Genomic DNA, 16844 nt, shown 5'->3' with positions numbered 1-16844 from the left:
GATCTTAAGAAAGGAAATGTCATTGCTCCCTATGTAGGCCTCATGGAGCCATCGGATTTAAACAAAAATATCTCAATTTGCGTTCCTTAACGAAGGTCTTACGGGTCTGGAACGGCATGAGTAATAAATGACAGAATTTTCATTTTTGGGTGAACTAACCCTTTAACGTGTCTTTTCTCATACATCCTTCAGCTGAAAGACGGTGAATCTAAAGGTGTGTCTTGATTTTCTGTTCTCTGTCAATAAACTGCAGACGTGGGAACGAAGAGCCTGGTGTCGGTCGATCATTTGAGGTGCTGGTGAAAGCCGCTACATAGAAGACATTTTTTGACAACGTTCACTGGTTCGTAATTTGATTTGTAAAATTGAAGTTCAAAATAAAATGTATTAACTAACATATTTATGAATTGTTTAAATTAGTTTAAATGCATGATGATTACTGACTGGTTAAGTTTATATATATTGTTAGATACCAATTGGAGCTGTGAAAAATACGCAAATAATTTAGGGGTAGCCTATATGACGTTATGCACTTAGATCATAATCTTGTACAGCAGTTGTCATCCACATTTTGACTATATTAACAAGAGAATAACAGAATTAACCTTTATCTCATCAAAGATCTGATACTTGATAGTCAGATACCTGATCTCACTTGTTTTCTGTTATTAAATCAGGGTTCACTTGACTTTCCTCCAAAGAGAACTGAGATAACATGTTTTATTTACCTTTTTTCACTCTGTAGTTTGAACTGAGTCATTAGCGATTATAACGTTACCTAGCTTGTTTGGTATAGCTTGTTTAATACCGTAGCTTGTGGGATAGTAAGTCACTGATAGTCGGCTAATATTGTAGATCTACTGTTGTGTTGGGTTTTGCTCAATATGATGTTAAGTGGGGGATCAGTGGGCTTGCTGCTGTTGAATATCTAAGTAAAAGACGTCCTCTGTCCCAGATGATGCATAAAATACTATGTGGAGGATGCAAGATAATTTAATAATTGTAACATCACCACAGGGTGAACCTATGAACCTAACTCATATTTAAACAATTATCGTTTTGTGTTACACATATTATTACAAGTACAATTTTGGCTGTATTTGTGTCCCCTTCAAAAATTGCTCTTGAGAAATGTTGTTGTCCTCCCAACTGTTAGATGACATTTAAGCCCATAATTCTAACGACTTACTGTTTATTTCCGACCAGATGGATGTTAAAGAGAAAAGACAAGAACTGACGTGAAATTTCAAAGGCGATGATGCTGTAGTTTTGTTTTTTTTAGCCTGTTGAGACAAAAAAAAAAAGCAGTTAATGTGCAAATGTAAAGATCTCAGACATCACCATAATGAATGAATTGAAAACGGGGAACTTTTGGCTTTTCAGAAGCTGTGTTAAACATGATGGTCCTGTACTTTTAAATGCAGATTGAACAAAACCAGTGATCACAGTTCACACCTGCAGTGAAGCACAATAAATACTGGGAATATTCACATCATCCTACAAGAGAAGGACAAACTCCAGGTGTAGCAGCTGAAATCTGTGTGACTGTTAAAGATGGAGTTTATTAAAGAGGAGATTGAAGATAAGAGTATTTCAGAACCATCCGGAATAAAAGATGAAGATACTGAGGAACAAATAGGTTGGTGTCCATTCTTGATTCTTCATTGTTGACTGCTTTGGTAGATGTGAATTAATAATCAGTATACGGACGATAAATGATCAAGAAATACATCTTAATGATCATAAACTTGTATATAGTGGTTGTCAAACACATTTTACCTATATTAACAAGTGAATGACAGAACAAAACTTTGCCTCATGAAAGATCTGACACCTGATCTCTGTTGCTTTCTGCTAGTGATGTGCATCTCCATAACTGAGACTGATGCGATACGCATCTCGATGCATAGCCAACGATACGATACATTTACGATACATATGAAGCAGCTACCGATTTGATGCGACACGATTCGCCCCTATTACGATGCAGTGCGATCCAATTTCGATTCGAAGCAATACGATGCAATTTAATATGTAAGGTTCTATGAAATACTAATTTTTTCTCAAACTCCATTTTATTATAATTATTTTTATTTATTTGTTTATTTTTCACCAAATTCTGTTTTCATTTTTCTGTATTCCATTTTAGTGGTTTAATTAAAAACATGTTATTAATTGAATTAATGAAAAGCAACCTTATTCATTTGAAATTCTGTGCTGTGTATTTACATTTTTCTGGTAATCAAATGAAGGAATAAAACATTCATTTATTTTTAATCAAATTAAATTTAAATAAACCCTTTCCTTTTATGGCAAACAAAGTGCTGCACTACAGTTGTACTGTCAAAATTAAAACATGGATGAAAAAATGTGTGATTAGTCCTTTAAAAATAAAGTCTTAATTATTGTATTATTATAAGTAGTAGTAGTATCACATTAAGACATACATTATACGGTACAGTAGTAATACAATAGTAGTATATTCAATTAAAATTTATTTGTAAAGCACTTTTCATGATACATATCTTTTCAAAGCAGCTTTACAGAACATGCATGTCAATATTACAATTTAGAGTAATACGTTATCAGAGGTGACTGTGTCCAAATTATGTAATTTCAGAAATGTACATATCCTCCTAGGACCCAGGAATAGACTTTTGTCCTCATTACATTTTAGTGATTTTTCTCTGACATCATACATGTCACAGTTTTAAGTCTGGATGTCCTGTAAAGAGCACATTCAGGGCTTTGCAGAGAAACCACATTTTTAGAGGTTTCTCCATGACAATAACAACTTCTTGGTCTTTAAATATTACTGAAAATCAAAATGGAAATATGATAATATTTTATAATTATCATTTAAATCGGATTAATTTTCAAATTGTTTGTCATAAATCAACATCTCAGGAAAACGTTATGGGGTTTATAATTGAAATATGACTTTCTGTTACGAAACAGGGCGTTGATTTCATACATGACCTCTGTAGAGGACACCAGGACTTAAATCATGTTTATCAGGCATTTTAGGAGATACAACAAGTGAATAGCGAAATAAATTATATATCAATATTCCTATTAATAATTAGATATTATTATGAAAATGTTGCCAATTATTACTCCCATTATTACACTTCTTTTTTCATTGCATGTTGCTCAAAGAACACATTAATATGCAAATTACATACAGTATATAGATAGATTGTATTGAATGGGAAAACCCATATATGGCTATTTTACCCACATACTGCATAAAGTAAAATGGTATATCGATTCATTCCCTTCTATCTTTCATAACAGTTGAGAATCATCTTTATACAAAGTTTGGTTAAAAAAAAAATCCTGAAACCTAAAAATTGATTGGTGATTAAAAAAAAAAAATCCCATTGTTTTTGACATTTCATGTCATTTTATTTTTTAAACAATTTAGTCCTGGTGTCCACCACAGAGGACATAGCATAACATATGAATAAAATACAATTTTTCAAAAATGTTTTTTTTTTTCCCATTTGTTTCTTATGCTCTAAACAATGTAATGACGTGAAAAAATACTAAATTCAAAACACTTTTTTTTTCTGGGTCATCATATTGTCAGATGACAGACACTGGAAAAAATACAGCAAGCACCACGCGTGCTTCTAAAGGTATTTGCGTGTCTTTGCCATTCATTCATATGCAGAGCATGCAGGTTTTTGCGGTTTAATATTCACAGACACTAGTCCATATCACGATTTGATTTTGATTTAGTAAATCATTTTTTACCGATGCAAATATGTTAGAAACGATGCATCACAATACAAATGCCAACTTGTGTCTGATGCACGCTTTTTAAATCAATGCATCACATCGTTAAGTTTTATGCCAATGCACTGATGCTAATTTGTGAATCTTACCATCCTTACTTTCTGCTATTAAATCATGGTTTACTTGAACTGATTGTAACTTGATGTGTATTTTAGACCAGGTGGAAGTGAAACAGGAAAGAGAAGAACTGAATGAAGTGGAGGAGAAACATCATAACTTTAAAACTCAAAGAACCAAAGACAAAAAGCTGCACACCTGCACTCAGTGTGGAAAGAGTTTCACAGGAAAAGGAAGCCTTGAAAGACACTTAAGAATTCATACTGGAGAGAAACCGTTTACATGCACTCAGTGTGGAAAGAGTTTCACACAAAAAGGAAACCTTAACAAACACGTGAGATTTCACACTGGAGAGAAACTGTATAGATGCACTCAGTGTGGACAGTTTCACAGACAAAGGAAACCTTAACAAACACATGAGAATTCTCACTGGAGAGAAACCGCATACATTGTGGAAAAAGTTTCACATATTTAACTGATCTCAATTATCATCTGCTCTGTCATTCTGGAGAAAAGCCATTTAACTGATCAGAGTGGTAAAAAGTTCATTTCATCATCACAACTAAAACAACACTTGAAAGTTCATTCAGATGAGAAGCCTTATGTGTGTTCTCTCTGTGGAAAGAGTTTTTCAAGGCTGGATCATTTTAAACTGCACCAGAAAACACAATGAAGTGAGAGATCATGTGTGTTGTGAATGTGGGAAGAGCTTTACAACAGCTGAGTGTCTGAAACAGCACCAAAGAATTCATACTGGAGAAAAACCTTACAAGTGTGACAAGAGTTTCACCCAGTCTCAACACCTGAAATCACATGAGCGACTTCATACTGGAGACAAAGCCGCACCACTGTACTCAGTGTGGAGAGAGTTTCACCCAATCAAATCAGCTAGTGACTCATTAAAAAGCATTGTTCTGTGTCACAGTGAGCAAATGTTTTCTTCAGATCCAAAATCATGTGAGATTCACATAAAGTAAATGTGTAGTGTGGAAGAAAAATGTCATGTCTGGAGGAAACCAGGCACCGCTCATCACCTGGCCAATACCATGTTTTTCAGCGTCAGGAACTGGGAGACTAGTCAGGATCGAGGGAAAGATGAATGCAGCAATGTACAGAGACATCCTTGATGAAAACCTGCTCCAGAGTGCTCTGGACCTCAGACTGGGGCAAAGGTTCATCTTCCAACAGGACAACGACCCTAAGCACACAGCCAAGATAACAAAGGAGTGGCTATGGGACAACTCTGTCAATGTCCTCGAGTGGCCCAGCCAGAGCCCAGACTTGAACCCGATTGAACATCTCTGGAGAGATTAGAAAATGGCTGTGCTCTTAACCTGATGGAGCTTGAGAGATCCTGCAAAGAAGAATGGGAGAAACTGCCCAAAAATAGGTGTTCCAGGCTTGTAGCATCAAACTCAAAAAGACATGAGGCTGTAATTGGTGCCAAAGGTGCTTCAACAAAGTATTGAGCAAAGCCTGTGAATACTTATGTTCATATGATTTTTTTTGCTTTTTTATTTTAAATAAATTTGCAAAGATTTCAAACAAACTTCTTTCACCTTGTCATTATGGGGTATTGTTTGTATTATTTTGAGTGCGCTGTGAATACTTTCCGGATGCACTGTACATTTTATCGTCATCTCGACATGATATCGTTTAATGCCGAGTCCTATTCAAAAACCATGTTTTTGCCACAATGTCTTAATTTAGGGGCCGGTGTCTCCCTACACAGCACGTAGTTTAGAGTCATGTGAGATGTTTTTCTGTCATTATGAAGCCAAACAGTTAACATGCCAAAAAATTCTTTAAATATAAATAACTTTTGGACAAGTATTAAGGAAAAGTATTAAAACAGACCTGACATACCTCACAAATGTTGATGAACTTGGATGGCTGCTCTTTAAAGTATTAGTTCACCCAAAAAAGAAAAATGTCATAATTTACTCTCCCTCATGTCGTTCCAAAACCATAAGACTTTTGCTAATCTTTGAAACACAAATGATGATATTTTTAATATTCTCTCAATTTTTGTCCATCCATTGCAAGTCTGGGAGTCCAACATTTTTTAATCTTCTGAACAGACATGATTGCTTTATATGATATGAACAGATATAATTTAGGATTTTATTCATGTATAAATATTGATATGGAATACTACAATAACTTTGTATTTGTGAAGCTTAAAAGTACGGATTATCTAGACTGTAAATGGATAAAAATAAATTAAAAAAGATGAGAGAATATTAAAAATATCTTCATTTGTGTTCCATAGATGGACAAAAGTCTTATGGGTTTGGAAAGGCATGAGGGTGGGTAAATAATGACAGGAGAAGGGCTCCTCTCCACAGTTGGTTTGTGTTCTGCAATGAATAACACGGACATCAATTATTTAAAAAAAATGTCAAAAAGTAATACTGTTGTTGCATAAACATTTTAAGTATGTTAAACAGGCAGAAGACGACTGAAACATTTATTTTCTAAAAATAAACTCGCATAAACTCAAAAGAATGAGGCACTCTTAGGTCTCTGGCTTGATACATCTACAAAAAACAAACATGGTTTTATCAAAAAACAATTGATAACGATGTGGAATTTTAAACTTTACTTACCATAAATCATCTTTCCCTCTGAGAAAATCACACATCCTCGCACAGCAGTCGCCTGTCGTTTACTCCCGACGTGGGCAAAATGAACACACAAGTCTGAAATATTACATGCAAAACATTCATTTTAACACTTATCGCTTCAACACCATCAAAATAAACCAACCTTTATTACATATCGCTGTTTCAGTTCCTTAAGGAAAACTAAATTCATTACATTCGGGTTAATCGTGAAGATAAAAAAAAAAAATTTAAAATGTGAATCAAATGTGTTGATTACCCTCCATTAACAAACTTCAAAAAACTTGTAAATATGACACAAGAAACCCACTACATTAAAAATGTCTCTTCGGTTCAATAAAAGCGCCGTTAAGACATGAGACGAATGAGGCAAAAATTTCCATCTAAGTTCTTTTCTAACTTTTTTCACCTTCAAATACATCTCAAAATACTCTTGAACAGAAACAATTAAGAATATCTTTAATTTTTTATCTTTAAAAAATCTTGCTTCTTGCACTGGAGTCGTCAGTGCTGTTAACGTGCTCTCTTTCACATCCGCGTTCCCAACCCAGCACTGCTGGGTTAAGATTAAGAATTATTTTCAACCCAAAATTGGGTTAAATTAACCCAGCATCCTTACCCAGCAGTCTCAACCCAACGTTTGGGTTTAAAAAATAACCCAGCATTTTTTACAGTGTATAGTGAAATAAACTTGTGTTTTGTGACATTAGTTTTGTGGAAGTTGTTTTTGAGTTGTAACTTTTAGCTCTTTCATTTCTTTAGCACTTTCATTTAAATATATAAATTAAAGATTTTTTTTATAAGACGTCATTTATTTATAAATACACAAATTTCTCAAGTTCACTTTAGGTTTGTATAAGAATATTGATGACTTATGAAAAATTTCCATCCATAGGCTCGGTATAATAAATGTTATAATTCTGAGGCAGGACCAGATTTTAAAGTAGATTGTCTCAGCTTGTTAAATGAAATGAAATTAAACAAACTATACTGCAATAATCAGGGTATCTTTAATCCGTGTATCATTCATTCAGTAATTTTTTGACTTAATGTTGAAAGTAGAATAATGACTCCTTTTTCGTTTTTTCATAAAAAATAAAAAATAAAAAAAAAACACCAACAAGAATTCTCAATTTTTCGTTTTTCGTTCAGGGGTAGAAAAATGAATAAACATGTTGAATATTCGATTTCTACATGTGGGCGGGAATTAAATGCCCCTTTCTGCTGATTGGTCAGCCGAAGATCAAACCGTGCCGTCATCAGTTCTTCCTCAGTTCTGCACAGAAGAATAATAGTCTGCAGTTGTACGGATTCTTAACACGTTTATTGCAACTACATTTCATCTTTTTCTCATCAAACAACCAGACGAACTAAAGGCTCAACACAACCTGTACTGGGTCACGGCCTAGACAGGGCTTTCTTCTTTGTAGACCAGCAGTTCTCAAAGTGCCAATTTGCTATAGCCTACATAAGTCACGTTTTTAATCATGTGATCATCGGTGACTTATATAGGCTTATATAATGCATTTAACGTCAAATAATCTAAATGTAGACTTTTAAAAGTAGGCGTGTCAAGAATTCGCTGTTTTGGTTCATGTTTACGGCGTGTGCCAGAAAGATATTTCAAGGAGACCGAGATACGCTAAAGCAGCGCATTCTGTTGTAGTACAGTTTGTAATCATTTTAAATGTACACAAATAAAAAAAGACATTTTACCATTTTGAATTATGTCCTACTTATATCTATATGACTATAAAGAGTATTAGCTTAAGTTATTTCCCCTGCTGAGTGACCAAGTGATCGCGCCGGCGCCTCGCGCTCACACAGCGTAAGTTCTGGCATTGCTAACTTGACATCGCAGCCTGTTCATTATCAAAATAAAATACAGTCAACCAAACTCAATTTAATTTGTCTGTTGTACAATATAAAGGCAGTGCCGGTCACTTGCTGTTATTCCAGACTCTCTGCATGTGAAGATGCTGATTTACGTGTGTATTGGGACCCGACTGAAGTACGAGCCTTCTTTACATTAATAATTTAGCATCCAAATGTTCACAAATATGGAAACTTTGGACCAAATGAGAGATGCATGAGCCCAATGTTGGTGCAGTTTCAGGGTCGATTCAAATAAATTAGTTTAGGCTTGGCTTTAAAATAAATGCTTGTAATGAATTACACCATATATAGGCTATTTTTAGGCTACTATGTATATTTTTTATTATACATGGCTACTTATATTTTTTCATTCTTGTTTTTTCCTGAATACCATTCATTTAAAGATTTGTCATGGAGTAAGAGGAAGTATACACATAGCCTACATGTTTATAATGTTTGTTAATGTAGTATTTGTGTAGACAAATTCACATATGGCTATAACTATGCATGTAAGAGAAATGGGCTAGGCTATTATATATGTTTATTTCATAAATATGAACTTCTTAGGCCTGTTTTGTTTAGCTGGCCAACTCTCAAAATCTTTGTGGGAAAGCTGCGGGACGAACTGAACAGAGCGGAGAGAACGCACAATGACTTTGCTTTGTTTGGAAGTTTAGTTGTCAGAGAAAATAACACACCATTTTGTTTGACATCAATTAATACTCATTATTAATGAAATAAACTCAGCAAAAACAAAGTTATGACTGCTGTGTATTTCCTGTACACTGGTTCCTATTTGCTTAGAGTCAGTGCTTCAGAAATTTGATTTTACATTGTCAATATAATTATTTGCATCTTTTCTTACTCGATAATTACTTTGCAAAATCTGCTTGAATAAGACATATTCATGTGATTTACTTAATTACTAATGTTTACTATATTTTTTCCTGATTGTTCAAGAGTCATTTGCTGTAGTTACAAAATAATAGATGTAAAATGTTAAACATACTGAAAAATAGAGTTGATTTGCAGATGGTTTAAAATGCTATTAAAACTGCTGCAGTAAGTTGCAAGTGTGTATAAATATAAAGGATTTGCAGTGGTTTTTGGGCAACTGTTCTAGCAAACTTTTATTTTTACTTTTATGTTTTATTATTGAAGTGGTAAAATAGATTCTGAAACAATTAATTATATGTATTAAACAATTCATTGTTTAAATTCATTTACTTTATGTATATTGTCTTTATTTTGTTCTGCAAGGCAGAGGGAAAATATGTGTTTTTTTGTTTATAAATAATTTTTTTTAATAGCATATAAACAAATGTACAAAATAGGTATTAAACAAACAATATTAACAATTAACAATTCTCAAAAGCAGACATAGTTGCAGTTACAATATGTAACAGTGAAGTTTTACATAAAATGTACAATCGTAAAGGGCAATGAAGAACAAAAAAAAAGTAAATTTAATAATAGAAAGCATTTATAGAAAAGTAAGTTCTTACAAGGGGTAGCAAGGAGTTATAGGGCACTTAGTTCACTGAAGAAATTGGCAACTGTAGTAGCTTTTTCATTTGAAAGGGCATCAAGAGAAGCAGCAAAAATTTTAAGTTCGTTAGAAAAGTGAGGAAAGGACGGTGGGGTTTTCAGAAATCTACATTTATGAATGAAGTATTTAGCAACTTCGAAAAGGTTGTTAATCAAGTAATGTTGTAAACAATCTTTCTTAAGTACACCAAATTTAATTTGTTTGTATTCAAGGGGTTTTACACATGTAATTATACATGACATTTTACTGCACAATTGGGTCCAAAACAACTTTGAATAATTACAATTAAAAAAAAAATATGTTCAGTGGTTTCAATATCATTTACACAGAATTGACAAGAGTTTTCTCCAATGTCAAATTTTGATTTGAGGAGTTCTTTAGATGGGTATGTGTCATTTATTATTTTAAAATGAAGTTCTTTCACTTTAGGGAGACTTAGAAAGTTCATTCTCATTTCCTTCACCTCTTTAGGGTTAAAATCTTTGAAAACATAATATCGTTTAATTCTATTTGGATGAAGTTTATCAATGAAAAAATTTTGTTTATAAATAATATTTTGAGTTCGTTCTGTGTGTGACGTCATTTGTAATGGACCGGTCGCGCGCCTGTTATCTCAGTCAGAACAACAGCCTGTGAGAGTCAGTCAGGTATGTGTTTACAGTTTTCTGCGTTAAAGAGTGAAGTTTCGAGTTGGTGTTAATTATAGAAGTGCTATAAACACGGAACAAGTTTATGTGTGCGAATCATCAGTTCGATGTATTTTTGGAGCGCTGCGTTTTCCCTGTTAATTCCCACATATAATTTTGCTGGATTGAGTCTGTGGACATGTCGTTTAGTGTAGCTTTCATTTTGATGTTAAAATGTATGTTTATAGCCATATCTGTGACCTGTGTATTCGATGAATTGCAGTTACTGTTAGGGAGGACGATATTTAACGTGTCTTTTCTCATACACCCTTCAGATGAAAGATGGTGAATCTGAAGGTGTGTGTGTTGATTTTCTGTCCTCTGTCAGTAAACTGCAGATGTGATCCCGAAGAGCCTGGTGTTCACTGGAAGTGCTGGTAAAATCCGCTACATGTAAGATATTTTTTTTGACAGCATTCACTGGTGTGTAATTTGATTTGTAAATTGAAAGTTAAATGAAAATGTATTATCCGAATCACCATTATCTTTTAATTCTACAGTTATTTTCTACATAACATATTAATTTCAATGTAAAAAAATATATATATAATAATAATGGCTGACATATTTATGAATTGTTTTAATTAGTTTTAAATGCATGATGATTACTGACTGTTTGGTTAGTTGTGAAAAATAAGCAAATAATTTATATGATATGAATGCACTTTGATCATAATCTTGTACAGCAGTTGTCATCCACATTTTGACTGTATTAACAAGAGAATGACAGAATTAACCTTTATCTCATCAAAGATCTGACACTTGATAGTCAGATACCTGATCTCACTTGTTTTCTGTTATTAAATCAGGGTTCACTTGACTTTTCTCCAAAGAGAACTGAGATAACATGTTTTATTTACCTTTTTTCACTCTGTAGTTTGAACCGAGTCATTAGCGATTATAACGTTACCTAGCTTGTTTGGTATAGCTTGTTTAATACCGTAGCTTGTGGGATAGTAAGTCACTGATAGTCGGCTAATATTGTAGATCTACCGTTGTGGTTTTGCTCAATATGATGTTAAGTGGGGGATCAGTGGGCTTGCTGCTGTTGAATATCTAAGTAAGAGACGTCCTCTGTTACAGACGAAGCATAAAATAACTACTATATGGAGGATGCAAGATAATTTAGTAATTATAACATGGTCACGAGGTGAATCTATGAACCTAACTCATATTTAAACAACTTTTCGCTTTGTGTTACACATATCCTTACAAGTACAATTTTGGCTGTATTTGTGTCCCCTTCAAAAATTGCTCTTGAGGAATTTTGTTTATTGTCCTCCCAACTGTTAGATGACATTTAAGCCCATGATTCTAACAACTTCATGTGTTTATTTCAGACCAGATGGAAGTGAAAGAGAAAAGACAAGAACTGAAGTGAAATTTCAAAGGTGATGATGCTGTACTTTTAAATGCAGATTGAACAAAAACTCCAGGTGTAGCAGCTGAAATCTGTGTGACGGTTAAAGATGGAGTTTATTAAAGAGGAGATTGAAGACATGAGTATTTCAGAACCATCCGGAATAAAAGATGAAGAAACTGAGGAACAAATAGGTTGGTGTCCATTCTTGATTCTACATTGTTGACTGTTTTGGTAGATGTGAATTAATAATCAGTATATGGATGATAAATGATAAAGAAATACATCTAAATGATCATAACCTTGTATACAGCAGTTGTCAAATACATTTTACCTTTACACTAGGCCAGTGTTATATATTTTGTTCAGTTGAGTACAATATCCCAAATATCCCAAACTATTTTTAAATTGTGAGAAAATTGCAATTGTAACCAAGGCTCCGGGACGTGTGAGGAGTCGCCTGTCAATGGCGTCATACCCGCGTTACCCTCGGTTTCCGGTTTTATTTTGTAGAAACCATGGAAACACCAAAGACGCTTTAATATATCACGTTTTAATAGGCAAGGGAACAACTGTTTGGTTACGTTTATAGACAGAAAGCTAATTGTTGTTAAATAGCTCAACACGTTTAGTCTTAAGGTCTTTGCACACTGAGTCCGAAATTCGCATCCGAAATGTTCGCACGTTAAAAAATAAATACGACCTCACGTTGTGTCAATCACGTTTACACACTGCCTCCGAAACTTTCGTCCGTCATAAAAAAAATTCAGATCAGGTTCGACTTTCTGCGTTTTTCGCATCCGTGGCACGCATTTTGAGAGACGTTTTGACAATTCAGAGCCACCGTACAAGCAGACGCCAAAATCCAGAATGCCATCTGACAAGTAATACAGAATTTTCTCCATTATACAATAGGTTATAAAGTTAATTGCATGCCATTTATCAACACAAGCCATCCAGCATTTAATATGATATTCTAAAATTGATCTATCTTACTGCAGTGTGTCTCAAACAAGTGTCTCAAAGCAGCAGCCGAGCGAACGCACAGAGTAATGTTATAACATAATTTTCAACACTCTCAAATGTATCTAATATGATAAACAGAGCTGTGTTACCTCATACTCATGACCGGAAAAGCGGAAGTGGCGCCGGCGACTGTGGCATAATAAAAGTTGCGCTGCTCGTGAGGCGTGTGTTGCGCAATCGCTCCAGCGGCCTCGTTCAGCTCCCACAACACTCAGTCCTGCTCTGCTTCATACTATAGTAACGTTAATAATCACATCCATGAACATGATTTCTTCCTGAGTCCTATCCCGATTGTTTCCACTGGCAGTTGAGGTGAAGACCACATGTCCCAAGATTCCGCGCTCAAACTTGCCGTCATCAAGCTACGAATTTGTTTTGAATAGGCCTCTAGCGACCTCTAGCAGACAGAAATCTTACATATTGCACCTTTAACTTTAGAGGTTTTGTTGTGGAGTGCATGAGGGGAAGTAAAATAGATCAGTTTTGTTCATAATTTATGTTTACAAACATTATAAACAAAGCTATATTGGCTAGGCTATTTGTAAACATTTATTACTTTATTTACCGGCAATTTACATTATTTCTGAATGTAATAATAAAATGTGACGTAGCCTATACGCAACTTATCTTTTTTCCTCTTAGGAATAGCGTCAGTATTTTTAACCATGCAGCAAACATTTTAAAATATCTTGAAAAAATACTTTAATTTATAAACCGTTGATAGTTTTTCATTTCGTTTAATAGGTACATTTGGACAGAATCTGTTATAAAAGATAATTGTAGGCCTATTGGCTAAGACGGCAAATACAAGACTTTGTTTTTTAATAAATAAAATGCTGTACGTATTATTATTATTGTTATTTAGGCTACATGCAAAAAAAAAAGGTAAAAAAAACAAAGGTATTAACCATTATTTTTTCTCATTAAACTGGTTTCGGAATGTTAATAATACAGAAGGAACGCAGGAACAGAAACTTTAAAATACTGATTCTGCTCGGAGTGAAATGATTGAATTTTTTTTTTCCGTTTTTAAGCCCTGGTCACAAGTTAAACCATACTTTTATTTTGATGGGTTGCTGTGAAGATCTCGAAGTTTTTGTGTGTGTATATGATATGACAATAGGTTTTCTCAATTAAACGGTAAAATGCTCATGACTCTCAGAGCAGCTCTGCAGATGAAGTTTGTGTCGTCATATAGTCAGATGACAGACGCTGACAAAACACTGCGAGCACCACACATGCTGCTTCAGTATGTGTTGTAAACGTATTTGTGCGTCTGCGCCATTCATTCATATGCAGAACTTGCAGGATTCATATTCAAATAGTATTCTTGCGGTTTAATATTCACAGACACTAGTCCATATCGCTATTTGATTTAGATTTAATAAATCTTTTTTTACAGATGCAAATATGTTAGAAACGATGCATCACGATACAAATGCCAACTTGTATCCGATGCACACTTTTTAAATCAATGCATCACATCGTTAACTTTTATGCCAATGCACTGATGTGAATCCGTGAATCTTTACCATCCCTACTTTCTGCTATTAAATCAAGGTTCACTTGAACTGATTCTAACTCTGTATGTTTTAGACCAGGTGGAAGTAAAACAGGAAAGAGAAGAACTGAATGAAGTGGAGGAGGAACATCATAACTTTAAAACTCAAAGAAGCAAAGCCAAAAAGCTGAAAACCTGCACTCAATGTGGAAAGAGTTTCACAAGAAAAGGATTCCTTACAATACACATGAGATTTCACACTGGAGAGAAACCGTATACATGCACTCAGTGTGGAAAGAGTTTCAGACAAAAAGGACACCTTACGACACACATGAGATTTCACACCGGAGAGAAACCGTATACATGCACTCAGTGTGGAAAAGGTTTCACACAAAAAGCAAACCTTAAAACACACTTAAAAATTCACACTGGAGAGAAACCGCATACATGCACTCAGTGTGGAAAGAGTTTCAAAGAAAAAGGAGACCTTAACAATCACATGAGAATTCACACTGGAGAGAAACCGTTTACATGCACTCAGTGTGGAAAAAGTTTCACAGAAAAAGGAACCCTTAACAATCACTTGAGAATTCACACCGGAGAGAAACCGTATACGTGCACTCATTGTGGAAAGAGTTTCAGAGAAAAAGGAACTCTTAACAATCACATGAGAATTCACACTGGAGAAAAGCCGTATATGTGCACTCAGTGTGGAAAGAGTTTCACAGAAAAAGGAGACCTTAACAAACACATGAGAATTCACACTGGAGAGAAACCGTATACATGCACTCAGTGTGGAAAATGTTTCACACAAAAAGGACAACTTAAAACACACTTAAATATTCACACTGGAGAGAAAACGTATACATGCACTCAGTGTGGAATGAGTTTCACATATTTAACTGATCTCAATTATCATCTGCTCAGTCACTGTGGAGAAAAGCCATTTAACTGATCAGTGTGGTAAAAAGTTTATTACGTCAACACAACTAAAAAAACACCTGAAAGCTCATTCAGGTGAGAAGCCTTATGTGTGTTCTTTCTGTGGAAAGAGTTTTTCAAGGCTGAATAATTTTAAACTGCACCAGAAAACACATGATGAAGTGAGAGATCATATGCTTTGACTGTGGGAAGAGCTTTACTAGAGCACCAACAAATTCATACTGGAGAAAAACCTTACAAGTGCTCATTTTGTCAATCACATGAGCGAGTTCATACTGGAGAGAAGCCATACCATCGTACTTGGTGTGGAAAGAGTTTCACCTAATCACATTATCTAGTCTCTTATTAAAAAGCATTGTTCTGTGTCACTGTGAGCAAATGTTTTCTTAAGATCCAAAATGTTCAAGTAAATCATGTGAGATTCACATAAAGTAAATTTGTAGTTAGTTAACTAATAAACTAGTGTTGCTGTAAAATGCCACAAAATTTGTGTTTTATATGTTGGAGAACAAGAAAATTATTGATGTTTTTCTTTGATTGAAAGCTTACTCAAAGAAATATCAAAATTATAGGAGACTGGAAAAACAACAATAATCAGTCATTTGTCAATATATGAAACAGTTCCCTCAATTTGAGTTTTTAGATTTAATATGGAGGTTTTTTTTTTTCTCTCACTTTTGTTTGTTTAGTTATATAAATGTTATATATGTTGTTTCATAAACAGATTTATTTAAAAGTCTACACATTTCTCTGCAACATAAAAGTTGTATAAGCATTGTACAATAACAACAAATAAAATTACCATTTTACTGTCAATGAATGATTTTGTGAGCAAAAGTTACCTACAGATCCAGTACTTTAAATAAACTGAGAATCAGATAAAGGAAATGTATAGTGAAAAAAAAACTTGTGACATTAGTTTTGTGGAAGTTGTTTTTGAGTTGTAACTTTCTGACTTGTCATTTAGCTTTCACTTTCATTTCAATATATACATTAAAAAAAATCATAAGACATTTATTTATAAATTTACAAATTTCTCAAGTTCACTTTAGGTTTGTTAAAGAATATTGTTGACTTGACAAATTTCCATCCATAGTCTCTGTATAATAAATGTTCTAAAACTTAAAATGTTCTAAGAATAATAGTCTGCAGTACGGATTCTTAACGCATTTATTGCAACCAGTGTTGGGCACGTTACTTAAAAGTAATTATAGTTACTAGTTACTCCTCGGTCACTGAGTTACATCATTAAAAAAGTAACTAACTACCAGGGAAAGTAACTATTGCATTACTTTTTTTTTTCTCCCAAATATGTCAAATAACTTGGATGCCCCCAGTATTAAATAAGTTAAATGAATGAAATAGACACTAAATACAAAAAACTATTATTATAAAACGTACACTAATCTACACTAAATTTAAT

The 16844-nt window shown here is 34.0% G+C and overlaps 2 protein-coding genes across 16 annotated transcripts in view; both read left to right on the top strand.

Annotated features, from left to right (window-relative positions):
• Window positions 1–16844, top strand: part of LOC127495189 (gastrula zinc finger protein XlCGF7.1-like) — a 288096-nt gene that overhangs the window by 36329 nt on the left and 234923 nt on the right. The gene's annotated exons all lie outside the window — the stretch shown is intronic.
• The window catches only part of LOC127495176 (gastrula zinc finger protein XlCGF8.2DB-like), a 43992-nt gene that overhangs the window by 20218 nt on the left and 6930 nt on the right, over window positions 1–16844 (top strand). Inside the window, exons 1-4 of one of the 9 annotated variants that reach the window (XM_051861842.1) lie at window positions 10474–10553; window positions 10921–10985; window positions 11933–12146; window positions 14575–16237. The exons of 2 other annotated variants lie outside the window; for them this stretch is intronic. In XM_051861842.1, the coding sequence (XP_051717802.1) occupies window positions 12062–12146; window positions 14575–15434 (945 nt within the window). In that variant the 5' untranslated portion in view covers window positions 10474–10553; window positions 10921–10985; window positions 11933–12061 and the 3' untranslated portion in view covers window positions 15435–16237. Of the gene's footprint in view, window positions 1–253; window positions 344–1206; window positions 1253–1424; window positions 1640–10473; window positions 10554–10867; window positions 10986–11932; window positions 12147–14574; window positions 16238–16844 lie in introns of those variants that run through there. 6 more of the 9 variants (XM_051861838.1, XM_051861840.1, XM_051861833.1 and 3 more) reach the window with 6 other exon arrangements.

This window comes from Ctenopharyngodon idella, chromosome 15 (assembly GCF_019924925.1).
Source record: "Ctenopharyngodon idella isolate HZGC_01 chromosome 15, HZGC01, whole genome shotgun sequence".
NCBI lineage: Eukaryota > Metazoa > Chordata > Actinopteri > Cypriniformes > Xenocyprididae > Ctenopharyngodon > Ctenopharyngodon idella.
Note: the sequence above shows the minus strand (reverse complement) of the source record. Positions and strands in the feature narration are given on the sequence as shown.